The sequence below is a fragment of the Medicago truncatula genome, chromosome 3 (genome assembly GCF_003473485.1).
Source record: "Medicago truncatula cultivar Jemalong A17 chromosome 3, MtrunA17r5.0-ANR, whole genome shotgun sequence".
NCBI classification, from domain to species: Eukaryota; Viridiplantae; Streptophyta; class Magnoliopsida; order Fabales; family Fabaceae; genus Medicago; species Medicago truncatula.
Window position 1 is genome coordinate 51,073,439 of NC_053044.1, and position 17,199 is coordinate 51,090,637.

The 17,199-nt window shown below is 33.9% G+C and overlaps 2 protein-coding genes across 7 annotated transcripts in view; one reads left to right on the top strand and one right to left on the bottom strand.

Annotated features, from left to right (window-relative positions):
- LOC25489978 (calcium-transporting ATPase 3, endoplasmic reticulum-type) overlaps positions 1-8,454 on the top strand; it is a 28,993-nt gene extending 20,539 nt beyond the window's left edge. Inside the window, exons 22-35 of the mRNA XM_024777633.2 lie at positions 851-949; positions 1,036-1,181; positions 1,295-1,352; positions 2,610-2,702; positions 2,797-2,847; positions 2,977-3,108; positions 3,592-3,693; positions 3,978-4,032; positions 4,210-4,295; positions 5,511-5,659; positions 6,394-6,499; positions 6,611-6,664; positions 7,551-7,599; positions 8,019-8,454. Coding sequence (XP_024633401.1) covers positions 851-949; positions 1,036-1,181; positions 1,295-1,352; positions 2,610-2,702; positions 2,797-2,847; positions 2,977-3,108; positions 3,592-3,693; positions 3,978-4,032; positions 4,210-4,295; positions 5,511-5,659; positions 6,394-6,499; positions 6,611-6,664; positions 7,551-7,599; positions 8,019-8,086 — 1,248 coding nt within the window. The 3' untranslated portion in view covers positions 8,087-8,454. The remainder of the gene's footprint in view (positions 1-850; positions 950-1,035; positions 1,182-1,294; positions 1,353-2,609; positions 2,703-2,796; positions 2,848-2,976; positions 3,109-3,591; positions 3,694-3,977; positions 4,033-4,209; positions 4,296-5,510; positions 5,660-6,393; positions 6,500-6,610; positions 6,665-7,550; positions 7,600-8,018) is intronic.
- A 2,835-nt stretch (positions 8,455-11,289) lies between these two features.
- Positions 11,290-16,729, bottom strand: LOC112420476 (uncharacterized). 6 transcript variants are annotated; one of them, XM_024780149.2, is made up of 4 exons: positions 16,591-16,729; positions 15,868-16,441; positions 11,892-13,002; positions 11,290-11,610 (listed from the first exon to the last, which is right to left on the bottom strand). In XM_024780149.2, the coding sequence occupies exon 2, from the start codon at positions 16,399-16,401 to the stop codon at positions 15,925-15,927; it is 477 nt and encodes a 158-aa protein (XP_024635917.1). In that variant the 5' UTR covers positions 16,402-16,441; positions 16,591-16,729; the 3' UTR covers positions 11,290-11,610; positions 11,892-13,002; positions 15,868-15,924. The 6 variants fall into 6 exon arrangements, with proteins under 6 accessions (XP_024635917.1, XP_039687734.1, XP_039687733.1 ...); XM_039831800.1 differs by lacking the exon at positions 16,591-16,729 and having other exon boundaries at positions 11,892-12,793; positions 12,961-13,002; positions 15,868-16,583; XM_039831799.1 differs by lacking the exon at positions 16,591-16,729 and having other exon boundaries at positions 15,868-16,583.
- Positions 16,730-17,199: the final 470 nt, after the last annotated feature.

The following is a 17,199-nucleotide window of genomic DNA, read 5'->3' on the forward strand; positions in this document are numbered from 1 at the left end:
CTTGTTTTTAAGTTATAACAATGTCTACCCTCATGATCTTTTTCCTTCTTTCTATAATGCTCTCTTTTGCTTACTTTTATATTGAATGGTTAGGCTGAGTCGTCCAATGGAGCTATCTTCCTTAATATATGTTTTTATGCCTTGACATGTAGAGTAAGATGAATGTGCTTTTCTAATCAGAGATATAGACATATGTGAATGTCAGCAGCAACTGAAGCAAGGAATAAACTCAGAAATACATTATTAATGTGGCTTGACTTGAATTAAATTTTATGTGCAATAAGCTAGGAGATGCGGTTCTTAAAGTGATTAGGAATGGTTTGGTCCTTGTTTAAATTAAAAAATCATATGAAAAGTTGGCGGTTTTTCTTCCGGAAATTATTTTGCATGATTAAAATGGAAAATGGTGCATCATATTCAAAATGAAGAGGAGTGCTAGCAACACACTCTCTAACACACATTTTCAACACTGACTCTTTTATTGTTTAAATTTTTTTATGTGCTCCACCAAATCACGTGGGTCCCATGTAACTTAGGTGGACCCATATGAATAAAAACCAATAAAAAAGTGTGTGTTGGAACGTTTGTGTTAAAGATTAGGGCTAACTTGAGAATCAAACCGGTTGGATTGAGAGATTAACTCAGCACCTATTACAGCAGTTTTGTTGCTAAAATATATGTACAGCTAATCATATGAACACATACTAGGAAAGAACTAAATTAGGGGAAAATAGGAAAATCTCAATAGGCTTCAATAACCCTTCTCTTGTTTTAACTTTGACCTGTTTTCTAAATGTTTGTTATACAATATTATCCTTCTCTTTCTGGGTTTCCGTTATACCTTATGTAGGTTGGGATGCTGGATCCACCAAGAGATGAAGTAAGAAATGCCATGCTTTCTTGCATGACTGCAGGCATTCGTGTTATAGTTGTCACTGGAGATAACAAGGTTCTTAATGTTCCAAAAGCTTTCTTGTTCATTTTATCTTTCAATGTTCCCCATGTCTTGTCTAATGTTACTTCTTACGTAATCAGTCCACTGCTGAGTCACTTTGCCGCAAGATAGGTGCTTTTGACCATTTGATAGATTTTACCGAACACTCTTACACTGCTTCTGAGTTTGAAGAACTTCCAGCACTGCAGCAAACTATAGCATTGCAGCGTATGGCACTTTTTACCAGGTATATTATCAGATTATGGCATGAATAGAAGCACACTTGCGGTTTTTGTTCATTCTTTTTGTAGATCAACTACTCATATATTAATAGTTGCATGTCTTTATTTTTTTTGTTAGGGTCGAGCCTTCTCATAAAAGGATGCTGGTTGAAGCATTGCAGCACCAGAATGAAGTGGTATGGTTGCTTCCACATTCACAACATTAGTTGTGATTACTAACTAGTAAAGGATGTCATTAAAAAAAAAAACTAGTAAAGGTTTTTCCTTTGGGTGTTTTTTTTGATTCCTGTCTTCAGATGTCTCTCTAGTTCTCCCCTTCTTGTTGTAAAAAACCCTCTTCATCAGAATATAGTTTGTGTCGTATGGCACTTTTCCCGCAGATGGGTTGTGAGGATCGTATATCTTTAGCTACAATCCTTCTAATCTTACACCTATAGATGTTAGTCAAATTGTCGATGGAAAGATGCACAGCAGAGCTAACCCTAGAGAAGATATAGAGTGTCTGGCATACCAGAGATAGCATGACATTGTAAATGCTTAAAATTAAAGACACTTTCGCCATACCATTGCTATGAAGTACAGCTAACAAGTCAATAATAGTCCAGAGACATGACAAAGAGAAAAGTACAGTACCAAATGAGTGATTGAGGCTGGAAAATCACTGGGCTGCTGGACAATGCAACAGAATGCATGAAAAGTCTTGTGAAGTGCTGATAGGGGAGGGACAAAGATGAGAAGAGCAAAACAGGTTTACAAACATGTCTGCCTGGCTGATGAATCCTTTCCTTTATCTGGTGCAAAATGGGGATTTCAATGCACGATAAGTGGTTCGCCCTAATTTTGAAGGGTTCTGTTCCAGAAGTTGAAAACAGAAGTGGTTGCAGTGGGTTTTCTTCTTTAAAGAAAGGCGGTTTGGAACCCTAAAAGGCTTCCTGTGCATTAAGGAAAAATTACCGTGATATCCATAAAGTAATGGTCAAGGAAACTCAGAAGGGTGGGAAAATATGGATTTTGACCCTGTACATGGCATGACAAACCCAATGAGTAGCACTACAATGACTATAGTCAGTGCCCTTGATGTGCACATCAAAAAAGGTCAACATGATGGAACATCAGAAGGGTGGGAAAATATGGATTTCGACCCTGTACATGGCATGACAGACCCAATGAGTAGCACTACAATGACTGACTATAGTTAGTGCCCTAGATGTGTGCAACAAAAAAGGTCAACATGAGGGACAATCATTTATGGCCAGGGCCGTAAAACAATGCAGCTGCACCAGGGAAAGCTATAGCTCTTTTAACCACTCTAGACCCTAAATTTTTTAGTTTATTATATCGTTTTAATCGTGGACAACTGGACATTATTATTTCTACAATTACTAAAAGCATTTCTTTCAAATTTGGGGAAATTCACAATGTTAATCTTTTAGGTTGCAATGACTGGCGACGGAGTCAATGATGCACCTGCCCTGAAGAAGGCAGACATAGGAATTGCTATGGGTTCAGGGACTGCTGTTGCTAAGGTGTCATTAACCGTCCATACTTCCCCTCTTTATTCCTTTTCTAGTCAATAATCCTGAACAGTTTTATGTTTTTCTCCTTTTTTTTTGTTTACAGAGTGCTTCAGACATGGTCCTGGCTGATGACAACTTTGCCTCAATCGTTGCGGTATGCTAGCATATCTATTGTTCTTGTCAAGTTTCTTTTCCTTCTCTTTGTATATTACTTTATTTCCCTTTTCTCTTGAATAGAATTTTTTTTTCCTCATACAACTTCAGAATCTCCGTCTCTGTGTAGGCCGTGGCAGAGGGAAGGGCTATATACAATAATACAAAGCAGTTTATCAGATACATGATTTCTTCCAACATTGGTGAAGTAGTATGTATATTTGTGGCTGCAGTGCTTGGAATACCTGACACCCTTGCCCCTGTGAGTGTAGAGTATTATTTAGCAATTGATTTCATAATAAAAGAGATTAAAAGGAATTGTATTATATTTTTTTGTTGATTATCTCAAAAAAAAAAAAAAAACAGCCTCTTGTGTAAAAACAGGGTAAGGCTGCGTACAATACACCAAATGGTGGGACCCCTTCCCGGACCCTGTGTATGCGGGAGCTTTAGTGCACCGGGTTGCCCTTTTTTTTTTTTTTTTTATCTCATAATGCTAATTTTTTAATAATAAATACTTCAGCCCCATATAAATTTTTGAATTCTTTTTAATTATTTTCCAATGACTCTGGGCCCTGGCACGTATTGCTGGTTCTTCTTAATTAATGTATTATCGTTGGAAAATTGTAGAATGTAACTTGAAGGTGGTAGACAGTGTGAGTCCTCACAAAATGAGTTTTCATTTTTGGTTCAGTGAATAATGTAGCTTTAATATTTTTCATTTTGTCTCCTCTAATCCTACCAGGTCCAGTTGCTTTGGGTCAATTTGGTTACTGATGGATTGCCTGCTACTGCTATTGGCTTCAACAAGCAAGACTCTGATGTGATGAAGGTTAAGCCTCGAAAGGTACTCTACTAACAGTTCATTGTCAGAGACCCAGAGTTGTATTTGATTTGGATATGTTATGGTTAAAAAGTTATTTGATTGATATCAAAAGATATTATCTCTCTCAATCAAATAGTTAATCACATTAAATTGTAGGCAAAAGGCTAAAATCCAAGTGAACTTTGAATGCTAATACAAAAATTGTAATTAGCCAAAAATTGCTGATGTCATAAAAAAGATCATCGTTCAAAAAATTCCCAATCATCCTCTTATTTTGTCACATTTATTCCATTTTGCATCTACAGGTGAATGAAGCAGTTGTTACAGGTTGGCTCTTCTTTCGGTATTTGGTAATTGGAGGTAACCACAATATCTCAATCTCGTTTGTTTTTCTCAACTTTGTGAAATTATTGAAGCATATGCTGGAAACGTTGGAACTTGGGGATATGTTCTTATGATGAAAGGGTTCATGCTCTTAACATTGTTCATGTTTGCTTCATTAGTTGAATAATGTTAAATCTTTAATGTTTGATGCAGCTTATGTTGGGCTTGCCACTGTTGCCGGCTTTATTTGGTGGTTTGTTTACGCTGATAGTGGCCCTAAACTACCATACACTGAACTGGTGAGATATTATCGTATACTCGTTTTTGGGCTGTGCTTTTGAGTCCTGAGTAAATTCTTTATAGATGATAACGTCTGAGGAGATGTGACACAGTATGCAAATAGCTTTGTATTGTATCATGAAATAAAAGAAATTCCAAACTTTAACAGATACATTCAGGAAAAAAAAGTAATCTGAAAATGATTCAAAAAGATATAAACAGAAATTGCTATTGTTGATTGAACTTAAAATTGGACTTTTACTTCTTTCCTCATGCAATTTTTTCTGATAGAGAAGAAAATTTTATGGAGATATGAGAGAGAAGTACATATAGATAAGGATTGCAATATGGTTTTATTTCCTTTCCTTTTTTTATTCTACTTACTATTTTCTTATTAATAATTAATGATGAGTGTGTCAAATCTGCTCCAAATATCCTTGCTGATATTTGAGCAGATCGTAGGTATGTTTCCTTTTAATGTCAGCAGAATTGTATCCTAGTTTAGAGCCAATTTTGCTCCTATATTAAGAGCTCTTCAGTTTTAATCATCATGGATAAGTTTCTCTACTCTGTTATTTTAAGATGCAACGACATTCAAATGATATTATTTTCTGATATGATTGAAGTTGAAGGTATAATAGAGTAAACAAGCAATGTAGCTACTACAGAGGCTCCTAAATCTTTTTGCATTGTCAAAAACAAAACTCCCTTGAAACAAGCAAATGCACCCATGAAAATCACATGTTGGAATCATTGATAGATTAGACTTGAAAATCATCATTGATACTCAACGATGATCACTATTAAGGAGCATCATATAATTTGAACACATGATTAGTTGTTTCAAGATTTGCTTCAAGCCATGACAATGTATTTTTGTACATGTAGATACAAATGATTTTGTTGTCTTCATTCTAGTAATAAGTGCTCCTTTTTGTCTACAAGTAGTACAGGGAGCATTTGGGTAAACAACTTCATTAAGTGTTTATTATCTAAGTTATATAATGATTGTTTGAGGGAAAACTTTGCACAGGCTCTGTATAAGTTGTTTCTGTAAGCTACTCTAAAGAGCTTATGAAAATTACGTATAAAATGAAAGCAACTTATGTGCATATTATAAGGTATTTTATAACTTTTCCCAATATTTGCACAAGTTATCACGTCATAAGATAAGATCTTCCAAACATCCCCTAAATCTATTTCAGGTCCTTAGTTTGACTCTTTTCCCCTTCCAGATGAATTTTGACACTTGCCCAACCAGGGAGACAACTTATCCATGCAGTATATTTGAAGATCGACATCCATCGACTGTAGCAATGACTGTGCTTGTTGTTGTTGAGATGTTCAATGCTTTGAACAATCTTAGTGAAAATCAATCCCTCCTGTAAGTAATTCTATCCAATTTAATTTAACTTCAGATTTTTGTTCCTTCCTGGTTCCTGCATATTAATTGAAGGATATTGGATGTTACTCTTAAATATCAAATCATTCATGTGCTTTTGTCTGTCGACTCATTCAAATAGTTAGTTGGTGACATGGTATCAAAGTTTCTATGACCAAGTGATCATAGGTTTGATCATTGTTGCTTCTTTTGTATGAAATTTGTTTTCTGCACAAGATAAGATATAGTATGTGCAATGTTTACGCCTTAAGCCCAAAGACTCTTGTATGGAGGGGCATACTAAATACGAAATCATTCAAGTTCTTTCACCCATAAGTCGAAGTTTTTGAGATGGTTCACAAGTTCACAACAGTCACTAAACTAGTAGGGTAGGAAGTTGTTAAAATTCATAGACCAAGAAAATGAAATCTTAACAAACTGAACTGAATACACACGAGACCGTTCATAGAAGTGACAAACAATCGCAAATTGTTGAACACAGTTGCAGCTGTTAGATTCTGTTAACAGAATCTTACCTACTAGAATCTTCTTTAATGTGCAGGACATGAATAGGCCATAACCTAATCTAGTGACCAAGACCTGAGTTCACCATGTAAACAAAGTTTGATTCACGTATTTTTGAATTATAATTAGGAACTGAAACAATAACTTTTGCTGTAACGAATATTTAATTTTTAATAATGATATGACAATGACAATATTCATTTCTCTTTCAGGGTTATCCCTCCCTGGAGTAACTTGTGGCTTGTTGGTTCTATAGTCCTCACTATGCTTCTTCACATACTCATTTTGTATGTTCGCCCACTGTCAGTTCTTTTCTCTGTAAGTAATTATCTGAAACAACGATTGCCACTATATTTTCTTGAAATGACGACTTTATATTTATCCTGTTCATTAAGAATCAGATTATTTTATGACCATTTGTCTTGGCAGGTAACACCATTATCTTGGGCTGACTGGATGGCTGTCCTCTATCTTTCTCTACCGGTATGTAGTTTTGTTCATCTTTCTCTATGATATATTTTTGGCCCTTGTATTCCATCCTTGTGCTAACATTTAGGTAGATAATTCCTTGAATGAGCACTATGGTGAGTGTACTATGTCTTTGAGTTTTGGAACCCTGTGCTTTTAGCTTAGAATATTAATATATATCATAATGACCAAAATTTGCTAGATAGCTGAAAGTTACCAACACTTATCGAGTTGCTTTCTTCATAAACGGAAAGTATGGGGGTGCTGTTAGAAGTATTTATTTGCAGTTGTTCCACTCGAAGTTGTGGAGTCAGAATCCCATATTAACTTAAATAACTAATGTATTGAGCATTTGCAATACTAACTTGTCAGGCTTTATTTATTAGTAACCAAAAAGTTGGCTGCAATTCATAATTCGAATTTTTATAACTAGATTAGGGCTTGATATTTGCTTTTGCTTTCTTCATTTTTTTTTTTGTTCATACAAGTTGGTTAAATTTCGGCTGGTGACAATCTTCATTCTTATCTGTTTATATTTTATGCCTTACAGTCATATTCCCTTTCAGACTTTCACTAAAATGTTAGGAAATAGTTTATATTATTTAGCACTCCCAATATGAACAATTTTTGAAACTGGAAGTCTATCTGGGGAAGAAAAGTGGTTTTTACCTTTTTGAGCTTCTACACTTTTACCCTTTTAACTAGCAATTGATTGCCACATTGGTTTGGTGACCATCTAAAAGTAATTTGGTTAATTTTATGACTGCATTGCACGTAATATCTGCATAAAGCTTTTTGTTGATTTTGGTTATTGGGATCTCTCTTGAGGAATCGTTCACTGCCAAATGTTCAGTCCTGCGACTCATCAATGTGTTGTTTTGTCCCTTGGTTTCTTTTCCAGGTTATAATCATTGATGAGATATTGAAGTTCTTCTCCAGAAATCCCAGTGGTAATCTTTATCTGATCATGTTAAATAATTACATTTTCCTGTTTCAATTAATAATTGCAAAAAATGCCATTTCATTGGTGCTTTGGTTTCTTTTCAGAGTTTTGTGCAAGAAATGATGGAAAAAACCAAAATGTTGTTTCCACTATTTTTTGCGCAAATCTTCATAAAACAGAAAAGTATAATAAAAACGATGTGTTATTTTTTTTTCACTATTAGAAGTACCAGTTTTCAAAGTGGAAAATTGCAGGATTGTTGTCTCATTTTCATTGTTGAAAAAAGATATATCGGTGGGTACATTTTGTACGGTGCTTTGTCATGGTGGTATCTGTATAGTGTATAGGATTTATTGATGTAATCAAACATCTATATAAAAAATGTTTTCCTTATTTCTTATATCATAACAATTCCTATGGTTTTAGGTTTGAGGTTGAGATTATGGTTTAGAAGGACTGATTTACTTCCAAAAAGAGAAGTGCGTGATAAGTAAGATGCAGTGTACTATTCAAGCAAATTCTGTTTGCAAAGTATTTAAAGTGGTATCCATGATCTAATCTAAATCGCCAACCTCCATATGCATGTCCAGGAATTAAAAGGTACCATGAAAATACTGTATAATATTCTGAAAATGTTCATGATGTAATACAGCAAATATAGGTAACTACAGGCTTATATTATCATCAATTATTCATTCTCTTTTAAGGTTTGTATTTAATCAATTTTGGTAGCATAAGAACAATAAAGGTCCTCATTTTTCTTTTTATGAGAATGTTATATTTTGTCATTTATGTATCTGAAAACAGCAAATATAGGTAACTACAGGCTTATAGATGATTAATTTCCATTTCGATTAGACTATATAGATGCTCCTGTTAGTTCTGTGTCTGGCTGTTGAAAGTTTTATTCCTTTGATTATGTTAGTTCGTGCCTTTAATTTCCAGTGCGATTTCCTTGAGCTATATTTTAAATTATCAAACTGAACATTGGTCAACATTCTTCGGTTATGTACTTGAGTGTACGTCATCTATGCTGTAATTAAATCCCTCAATAACAGGTGTATTTAATCATATCGGCCGTATTTTATTTTATTTTATTTTATTTTTTATAAGCGAAGAAAAACATCACAAAAACCGAAATACAAGGTGGGAGCTCGAATCATTTTATGATTGTTTTATAAATAAATAAAAGCATAAGTATGTATCTCAGTTTGGTTTGATTTGGATTGAATAGAAATAAATTTGAATGTTGAATTTGAAAATCAATTGAATTCAGGAACTTACTCAATTTATTCAGATTTTTATTTTTGGCTTGTCATCATTTACAATGGATTCAAACAAATTATAAACACGTATTGGTCAAAACCTTCAGCTTCGGCCGCTTCCTTTACTACCTCCCTCGCCTTTCGTTGTCCTTTCTCACCTTCTCCCGGAGTCGGCCAAAATCCAGTTAATTATGATTATCGTGACTTTAGTTTCATAACACATACTGTATTCCTTAAATACAACATGCATTGGAGTTGGTTCCGAAAGAGAGATGACATAGCACGATACTCAGCTTCTGTGGAGGAGCGAGATACAATGTCTTGTTTCTTACTCTTCCAAGAAATAAGAGAGTCTCCAAGAAATATACAAAACCCTTTAGTGGACTTACGATTTGTCGGATCACCAATGAAGATGATGAGGGAAATAGCAGAATTTGAAATTGAAATCCCCGAAGATAACGAAAAATATGAAGAACAGCTGCCCAATGAACTGTAGTGGGACAGACAACAAACTTACTCATAACATGAACAGTATAAGCAATATCAGGCCTAGTAATCGTAAGATACACTAGACTACCAACCAAAGTGCGGTACAAAGTGGGATCTGGTAGTGGAACACCATCACCGGGAGCATATTTTACATTCAACTCAAGAGGAGTATCCGCTGATCTAGAATCAGAAAGGTGAGCTTGTTCAAAAATGTTGGCGATGTACTTGGATTGAGAGAGAAGGTAGCCTCTAGGAGAGTAGGCAACTTCAATCCCCAAGAAAAAACGAAAAGTTGCCAAGTCTTTCATCTCAAACTGCTTAGCTAACTTAATTTTAACTCATCAATTCCACTAACATCATCACCTGTAATAATCATGTCATCAACATACAAGGAAAGTATAATGCGACCATGATTAGTGAACTTGGTAAACAAGGCAGAATCATGTTCACTAGACTTAAAACCAAGAGATATGATTACAGTGGAGAATTTCTCAAACCAAGCTCGAGGAGCCTGTTTAAGACCATATAGAGCCTTTTTTAACTTACACACTTCCCCATGATTATGAGAAACACTTGAAGGAGGAATCATATAAACTTCTTCATGAAGCTCGCCGTTCAGAAAAGCATTTTTAACATCCATTTGTGAAATATGCCACTAACGTATAGATGCAACAACAATAAGAGTACGGATAGTGGTCATTTTTGCAACGGGAACAAATGTTTCTTCATAATCCATACCATACTGTTGAGAAAATCCCTTAGCGACAAGACGAGCTTTGTAGCGTTCAACTGACCCATCAGACTTAGTTTTGATCTTGTATACCCAACGAGACCCAATAGCACGTTTTCCAAGAGGAAGTGGTACTAATTCCCAAGTATTTGTTTTGTGCAATGCATAAAGCTCTTCAGTCATGGCATGCTGCCAGAGAGGATCGATAATAGCCTCTTTGTAAGAAGAGGGCTCAAACAAACTGTGAATAGTAGTTAAGAAAGAAGCAAATGAAGCAGAGTACATAGAATAAATAAATTCAGGTAACTGAGTGGACGTACGTTGACGAGTTGGATAACGAGGAGATGGAGAAGGAGGATCAACAGTCATAGGAGGTGATTGGACAGCCGGGGGGACATCATCATCTTGGGGAATAGAGTTTATCCTGCAACTCTCAACATTACTATCACTTGAAATGTTATCATTAGTATGAGGTGAACTATTGGTAGACTGGGAGTGAGAGGAAAATAAGTAAAATGGGATGTGCTCAAGAAAAACAACATGACGAGAAACATAGAGTTTTTTTGTATGAGGTTCATAACAACGATAACCCTTTTGACCATCTCCATAACCCTAAAAAAAACACATAGCAGAGCGAGAAGACAATTTACTACGTTCAACTTGCGGACGAAAGAACAAAACAAGTTGAACCAAAGACTTTCAGAGAGGAATAATCAGGTATAGAGGCATACAATTTTTCAAAAGGAGGCAAACCTGATATAACTGACGAAGGGATTCTATTAATAGCATGAACAGTGGTAAGCACTGCTTCACCCCAAAACTCACTAGAAATTGAAGCAGACAACAAAAGGGAACGAGCAGTTTCAATAATATGACGATGTTTCCTTTCAGCAACCCCATTCTGTTGAGGAGTATCAGTACAAGATGTTTGATGAATTGTGCCATCATAAGCAAGTAATTCAGAAAAGAAAAAAAAAATTGAGGTATATTCACCACCTAAGTCATAATGAAAGCCCTTTATAACAGCATTATGTTGAGTTTTTACCATAGCACGAAACCATATGATAAATGTCAAAAAATTCAGAGCGGTTTTTCATAAGATAAACCCAACAATAACGAGTATAATCTCAATGAACGAAATATAATATCTAGATCCACCTTTAGTAAAAACTGGTGATGGACCCCAAACATCCGAATGAACTAAATCAAAAGGTGAGTACGAAACAGAGACACTTTTATTAAATGGTAAAGCTGAAAATTTTGCAAGTTTACAACCACAACAATCTGAAATATCAATGGTTTGTAACTTTCCTAAAGCTCCAGTAGAAGCCAAATACTTTAATCTAGAAGCAGAAACATGTCCAAGACGAGAATGCCACAAATAAAAACTAGAAGAAGAAGAATTCAAATGAAAACTAGATAATAGCTCAGTAGTGGATGTTGCGGCTGCAGTGTCAAAAGCTCTCAAGTTATCCAAAACATAAAGTCCCCCTTGTCTATGGCCTGTCCCAATCAGCCTCCCGGAATGTGGATCCTGTACACAACAAGAATTGGAAGAAAATATAATTGAGTAACCGAAATCACACAATTGACTAACAGAAGCAAGACTCAAAGTAAGTTTAGGAATATGATAAACATTAGAGAGAGACAAGTTAGAGGTAGAGACCGAACCAATGCCTGCTAATGGCATAGGGGTGCCATCAGCAGTCATAACAAACATAGATGAGACAGGATTCATAGACACAAAAGATTTATCATCATATGACATATAGTGTGATGCTCCAGAATCAAGAATTCATATGGAAGGAGAAATACCTGACACACTTGAAGAGTTCAAACCTTTAGGAGAAGAGGCAGACATGGCATGTGACTGAGTGGAAAGAAGCTTCTGAAGTTGCTCTGCAAGATCAGATAGTTGAGAAGCCGTACCAGATGAGTATGCATAACCAGAACTAGATCCAACAGTAGAAGGAGCAGCAGCAACAACATTTGATGACGGACCCCTGAAATTCTTCCAATTCGCTCTCCCTAATTTTGGACATTGTACTTTCCAATGAACTTTTTATTTGCAAAAAGCACATTCATCGTTACCGATCCCAATCCTCCCTTGAGGTTTTCCTCTTTGAACAGGAGCAACAACAAAAACAGATGGAGGAGTGGAGAAAATACCCTTATCTGACATATTGGGATGAGTCTTGAGTCGAATTCTTCTGCCAACAATTCACTAACTACTGATTCAACATTAGGAAGAGGTGTACGATGCAGAATACCCCCACGAAGCCCCTCAAAATCATCACGGAGAGCCATCAGAAACCATACTAGACGTTGTTCTTCCCTCTGATTAATGTAAGCTTTGACTACTTTCAACTGATCAGATTCCATAAGAGCCAACTGATCCCACAAATTTGTCATGGCCGAATAGAATTCTTGAATGGTCATATTGTTCTGCTTGAGGGCCATAATATCACTTTCGAGTTGATAACGTTTAGCAAAGTTTGATTGAACGTATAATCGTTTCAGATGATCCCAAATCTCTTTAGCAGTGTCAAATTTTGCTAGTTGCACACCTATGGACTGATCAATAGAGTTATTAATCCAAGTAATAATTTTTGAATTACTTTTCATCCATGTTTTGAAAGCTTGAGCATATTTATCAGCATCCTTTTTGTCAGTGGGTTTAACAACAGTTTCATCAATATAACCCCACATATCTTTTCCTATCAAAAAAAATTTCATCACATAACTCCAATAAGAATAGTTTTGTCCTATAAGATGAACACTAACAGCTTGAAGCAAATCATCCTTATCACTAGCCATACCAAACAATCATAGAAAATCCAACACACACAATCACAGAAAACAATAACAAAAAATTAGGGATAACCTGTCAGTCACGAACAGAACAAATCCACCAACGAAATAACACCTGAACCAGAGAGAAGAATTGCGCCGGAAAGTTCCGCCGGAAACAGAGGTGGTGCGTCGGAGATGAAAACGGAGGGAGGAAACCAAATCAGAAAAGAAATCAAAACCAAATTGCAAGATCAACCATAGCTCTGATACCATGTTAACATAGACAATCTAGCAGCATATATACTATAGAATGCTAGGGTTTAACAATTGTGAACCACACCTCTGTACATAGTTATACAACATATATATACTATAGAATGAGAATTGTCTAAAGCACCCTTATTACTAACTAATAATAACAATAATATCTAACAATTTGTACAACTAGCTATTTTGTTATAATTTTTGAAACAATTCTTTCTCGTATTTTTGTTGTGTTCTAACTCTCTGTTACTTTGTTTTTTCGTTTTAATAATTACTCTACCTATAACTATTTATTAATTAAATAAATAACAACTTTAAAAATTTTCACACCTCAATTTTTCCCCCTCAAACTTCACTTGTTTAATAATTACTCTAAAAATAGTTGTTCAAATAATATATATCTCATTAACACATACATTTCAAGTGAAGTTTGAGGTGTGAAAATTTCATCTTTCCATTTTATAATTAGATGTGGTTTATTCTGAGGGTTATGTATTTTTGGTCTACGAGTTGGTCCGTAGACTATATTAGTTTATTAAAAAAAATCGTGATTAAAACATCTAAACTGTTTAATTTTTTTTAGTATGTCTGCAGTCCATTTAATTTTTTTTATCAGATCTTTTAATTGTTATTTTAATTTTATGGTCTCTATTCAATTTTTTATCAGATCTTTTAATTGTATTTTAATTTTATGGTCTCTATTCAATTTTGTTAATTTATTATTCTTGGTCCGCAGAATAATGTGTTGTGGACAAAGAAGACGTAATTTCAATTGAATTATTTTAATCTAATCCTCAAAACTGTAGGAAATTTTCAGCTTACTTACCTGCATTATTAATGGTCTAAAATATTCCTAAAATTAGTACCGGTAAAATTTTAATCACTTGACCCTTCATTGACATTAACGACACCTTTTTCTTTTGTCTTAGATGAAGTGGTAATCAACTGAAATTAAACTTACACATAACTGCGAGGTCCTGGATTCGAACCCAGGTCACAATGTCCGACCTTGCAATTCCAAAATTTACCAGTTGAATTAGGACTTCTAGACGACATTAATGACATACTAAAATTTCAAACATATTTAATATGCTCACAAACAAACATACTAAAATTGAAGAAAAAATATATAAATAATAGAGAATATAAACAAATTAAGAGTTTAACTGACATCGTAATATTATTTTACACATGCAATCAATAATATATTGTCATGTCAATTAATGTATAACAACTCATATATTTTTCATATTTATTAATTTAGGTGACGACAACATCATTAATTGTATGTGCAAAATAATTATATTATACATTAACATTGTATATTAATTAAATTAAGTAAATAATAACTAATACATCATCAAATTAGAATATGAGTTCAAAATTTTAAACTTATTACCGAGCCAATCACTTTCATGTTGAATCAGGCTTGATCCGATCGAACATGAATTTAGGTCAAATAGAAATTGTGTTAGGTTGAATCATCATATTGATTGGGTTAAAATATTAAAATCTAGCTATATGATAAAAATAAAAATGGAAGATAGATGGACACATCAATATCTATCTTTCTATTAATAATATATAAAGCCAACTAATCAACTTTGTACCACAAAAAAAAAAAAAAAAAAACAACAACAACTAATCAACTTAGAAAAGCTATCCTTTTATTTTATCTTCATTGAGGTTCACTCCTTTATCTTTCTTTTTTTACTCGATAGTGTTATACTACACTAACCAAAATCTTGTCATTCTGATTTGTTTTTCTCCCACTTGACTCGTATCTTGGAGTTATCTTCCACTTAAGACATATAGATGAGACAAGCTTAATAAATTGTCTTTCCCCGTTTGTTGTATGTATTCCCCACCATATTAACACAAAGGGGGAACTAGAGATATTCTAATTTTTTTAACATTCAGTCTTTTAAGATAAAATCTATATCTCCTACATTTTGAAAATAGATCACATATATTAATATTAATATGATAACTTACATAGATTTTACTCAATAAAAAATGAATTATTGAAAAAACTTATTAATATGATAATTATGTTTAATAGATCATATATTAATAATATTAATAAAATAACAAGGTCGTGTCAACTATTAAACATAATTATATATTAATCTAAGCTTTTTAACATCCTGACGATAATTTTCAGATATTTAAATATACATGTATTCATTGACCATTTTCTCAACTACAAAAAAAAATATGTATTCATTGACCATCAAATCGTGTTCAAATATTTAAGACATTTTGATATAGTAAGTTTAAACTTTTTTACATGTTACAATCGATCATATATACACCTTTTTAAGACATTTTTGAGTTAAAGTTAGCACTTTTAACGATCTAATAATTATAATTGATTTAATTCAAAAATTAATTATATTGTACATACTAATTAATTATATATTTTTATCTATTTTTTATTAAAATGATAATTATGGTTATCAAAAAAGAAAGTTATTTTGGCATAATGTAAAAAAAATAAAACAAAAAAAAGGTGATTATATTTGTAAAAAAAAGTTAACATGGTTCATTTTTCTCTCTCTCAAGTTGTTGATGGTGTTGATGTGTCCAAAGATAACTCTTAACAAAAAAAAAAAAGGGATAATAGGAAGAGAAAAAAAGGAAGAATTGAATTGCATTGATTAAGATATATGAGATATGAACCAATGACTAACATCCAAGACAAAAAATAAAATCAAATAGAAATCAAAATTACCAGAACATGAAAAATGAAATCATCATCAATTCTCAAGAGAGATTAATTTTAATGATTCTACAAAACAACACTTCTCTTTCCAACAGCATAGCTTCTACTTCTTGGATAAGAATTTGCCACCACAGGAACATCACCTTCAGCAATATCATCATCACTAGGCTTTTCCTCATCAATCCGACCCATACCAACACTAACGGATTTGGGTAACCCGTTTGAAGAAACGGGTTTTGGTTCTAGTTGTTGTTTGAGAACCAAATCCATATCAATTCGGTTACCCAAAGTCCTAGCTGAAGCTGCTCTCATTAACTCAGCAAAATCTTCGTTATCACCACCACCACCTGATCGAGAAGTTACCGCGCTGTAACTTCGCGGTAAATTCTCGAATCTTCCAGTAGGATTGCTATAATTCATGTTGTTACCGCACTTTGTTATGCTTCTTACGTACATGTCTTTTGCTATTCCCAACACTCTTATTGGTGTTGTTATTATTCTCACTATCTTGTTTTGTTTTTGCTCTTTCCCACTTTTCCTCATCTCCAAGGTTTGTGTTGTGGTTGTTTCGTTTCAAGTTGAACTAAAAAACATACAACAAATAATAGTTTGTGAATTAATGAATAAAATCAAGAAACTTAGGATAGGAGACAACTAGATAGGAGTGGGTGTAATAAAGAGAGGAATTTATATAAGGAAGGTGGGTATGAAGATGTGAAATATCACACGTACCTATTCATGGCACACCTGATCAGAAGTGAAGAATAGAATACCTTAAGATTAGATAAGACCAAAGTTGTTGTGGAACGTGTTACCCTATAACATTATTGTAATCATTATAGTCTATTATTTTAATGTGGCTTGCTTGGATTACATGGATCGGTAATACTTCAATAATTCAAATTAGTAGTATTCCATTTTGACTTTTTCATACAAGAAAAATAAAAATATGTAGTACAGAATTTCCCATGATTCGTGTACTTTTCTTTGTGTTTTCTTTTGCTGACATAATAATTACTGTGAAATAGTGAAAGGCCGTTATTAAGGTTGTAGGTGCCTTAAACTAATACGGAAAAGTTTACCAATAACGTAGCAGTAAACTTATACAAACACGGAAGAATTATGACGTTCTTGAAATAAAAATCAAACGATTTACGTTGAAAACAAATTACTAAATGGAGGCTTGTTGACTCTTCTTGAACAAAAAGACATAAAATGCTTCCCATTTCGGCAACTAGTTGTATTGTATTCCTTCCTCCGTCACTCAATAGATGACTTAATTGATTCTGATACACGTACCAATGCATATGTTTTATCTTTAATATCTTCAATTCTCTACTA

Bases quoted from the DNA above. Each gene is read 5' to 3' on its own strand.
- LOC112420476 (XM_024780148.2), bottom strand. From the start codon at position 12,893: ATGGCTAGTGATAAGGATGATTTGCTTCAAGCTGTTAGTGTTCATCTT.